Source organism: Egretta garzetta, unplaced genomic scaffold (assembly GCF_000687185.1).
Source record: "Egretta garzetta isolate BGI_Z169 unplaced genomic scaffold, ASM68718v1 scaffold133, whole genome shotgun sequence".
Classification (NCBI taxonomy): Eukaryota; Metazoa; Chordata; class Aves; order Pelecaniformes; family Ardeidae; genus Egretta; species Egretta garzetta.
Genome location: NW_009259111.1, coordinates 1814995 through 1816586, shown reverse-complemented (window position 1 = coordinate 1816586; position 1592 = coordinate 1814995). Strand labels below are relative to the sequence as shown.

The 1592-nt window shown below is 42.1% G+C and overlaps 1 protein-coding gene across 1 annotated transcript in view; it reads right to left on the bottom strand.

The window, feature by feature from the left end:
- Positions 1-1164, bottom strand: part of RIC3 (RIC3 acetylcholine receptor chaperone) — a 15141-nt gene extending 13977 nt beyond the window's left edge. The window contains exon 1 of the mRNA XM_035890988.1: positions 949-1164. Within this exon, the coding sequence (XP_035746881.1) occupies positions 949-1146 (198 nt within the window). The 5' untranslated portion in view covers positions 1147-1164. The remainder of the gene's footprint in view (positions 1-948) is intronic.
- Between the last annotated feature and the right edge of the window lie 428 nt (positions 1165-1592).

The following is a 1592-nucleotide window of genomic DNA, read 5'->3' as shown; positions in this document are numbered from 1 at the left end:
AGGCTACGGGGAGACCTGATTGCGGCCTTCCAGTACCTAAAGGGGGCCTATAGGAAAGATGGGGAACGTCTTTTTAGTAGGGCCAGCTGTGTTAGGACAAGGGGAAATGGTTTTAAACTAGAACAGGGTAGGTTCAGGCTAGAGGTAAGGAAGAAATTTTTTACAATGAGGGTGGTAAAACACTGGAACAGGTTGCCCAGAGAGGTAATGGAGGCCCCATCCCTGGGAACATTCAAGGCCAGGTTGGATGGGGATCTGAGCAACCTGATCTAGTTAGCAGTGTCCCTGCTCACTGCAGGGGGGTTGGACTAGATGACCACTAGTGGTCCCTTCCAACCCTAAACATTCTATGATTCTATGATTCTATGAGGTTCAAATCGTGTGTGAAACACTTGAGGGGAATTTGGGCTGTGCTTTTTTCCACTAGCTTTCAAGCAGTTCCTCAGCTGGGGTAGCTCCAGCATGGTCAATATAACCTTCTAAACTCCTATTCTCCAACAACGTGGTGCTTTTGTTCCAGAAGCTATACAATAGTTGTACTCCCTCTCTCCCACTTTAAATGTGTAACACAGTACATGACATATACAGTATATATAGTATGTAGTCACCTATAATAGAAAACAATACTATGTGTATATTAAAAGTTAATCTAACATTGTTCTAGACATACACATTTTCCAGGGGGAAAAAAAAATCCTTAAAAAATCTGTAAGAGGTCAGAGGCCAATACAGGACTTCAGCAACCCGCCCCTGCATTCTTAGCTACAGTCTTTGCAATAGCAAAAACCACATGATACACCAATCTTTCAACCACCAAAGGTCCAGCATAAGCATTTTTTTCTCAAGCAAGGCTGAAATGGAACCAAGTACAGAAATGGGACTATCGTTTCTATTTTGAGGTTTTTTTAGTTGTTATTTCCCAGACTTTTCAATTTATGTTGGTCTTACCTTAAATAAAATGTACAGGATATATAAGAAGATGCCAAATCCATATATAGGGATAATCTGCCCGACAAGACCTCTCCCAGTTCCACCAGTGCTTCCACCACCACCTCCACCTGCCTTGGCTTTGGCAACTGCTTCAGCAAGGTGAGACCTTGGAAAATGAGGGGCAGCTCGGCTGTCGGGAGTAGCCTGGTAATGCATCCTCGGTGGAAAACGACCAAGCTTCCCTGCAAAAAAACACACAAGGATTATTTTTTCTTCTATTAATTTTCACCCTTTTACATGCAGCCTAAACCTGCAGCAGGTGCAGCTGACCTCTTTTTTCTACTTTTAAATGCACTGCCACTGATGAATAAAGTAATTTGTTGGTCCGTAAGTAGTAAGTCTGCAAACTCAATCCTCAGTCACTTACTATATACAGTGCTAGGAGTTAGGTATGCACAATTACTCTCTTGATCTTAAGAAGAGTAAAAGCTAGCAGGGCAATTAACAAAACATGGAATTTAATAGCTATATAGTTGTTCAAAGACCCTATGAATCAGCATCCCTGACAGAATGAAAACCTGAACTCTTACTTCTGGTTCTCTGCTCAAAAAAAACCCCCAACAACGTATCGGTTTTCTGCTGTAAGCCTGATCTGTCAGTAT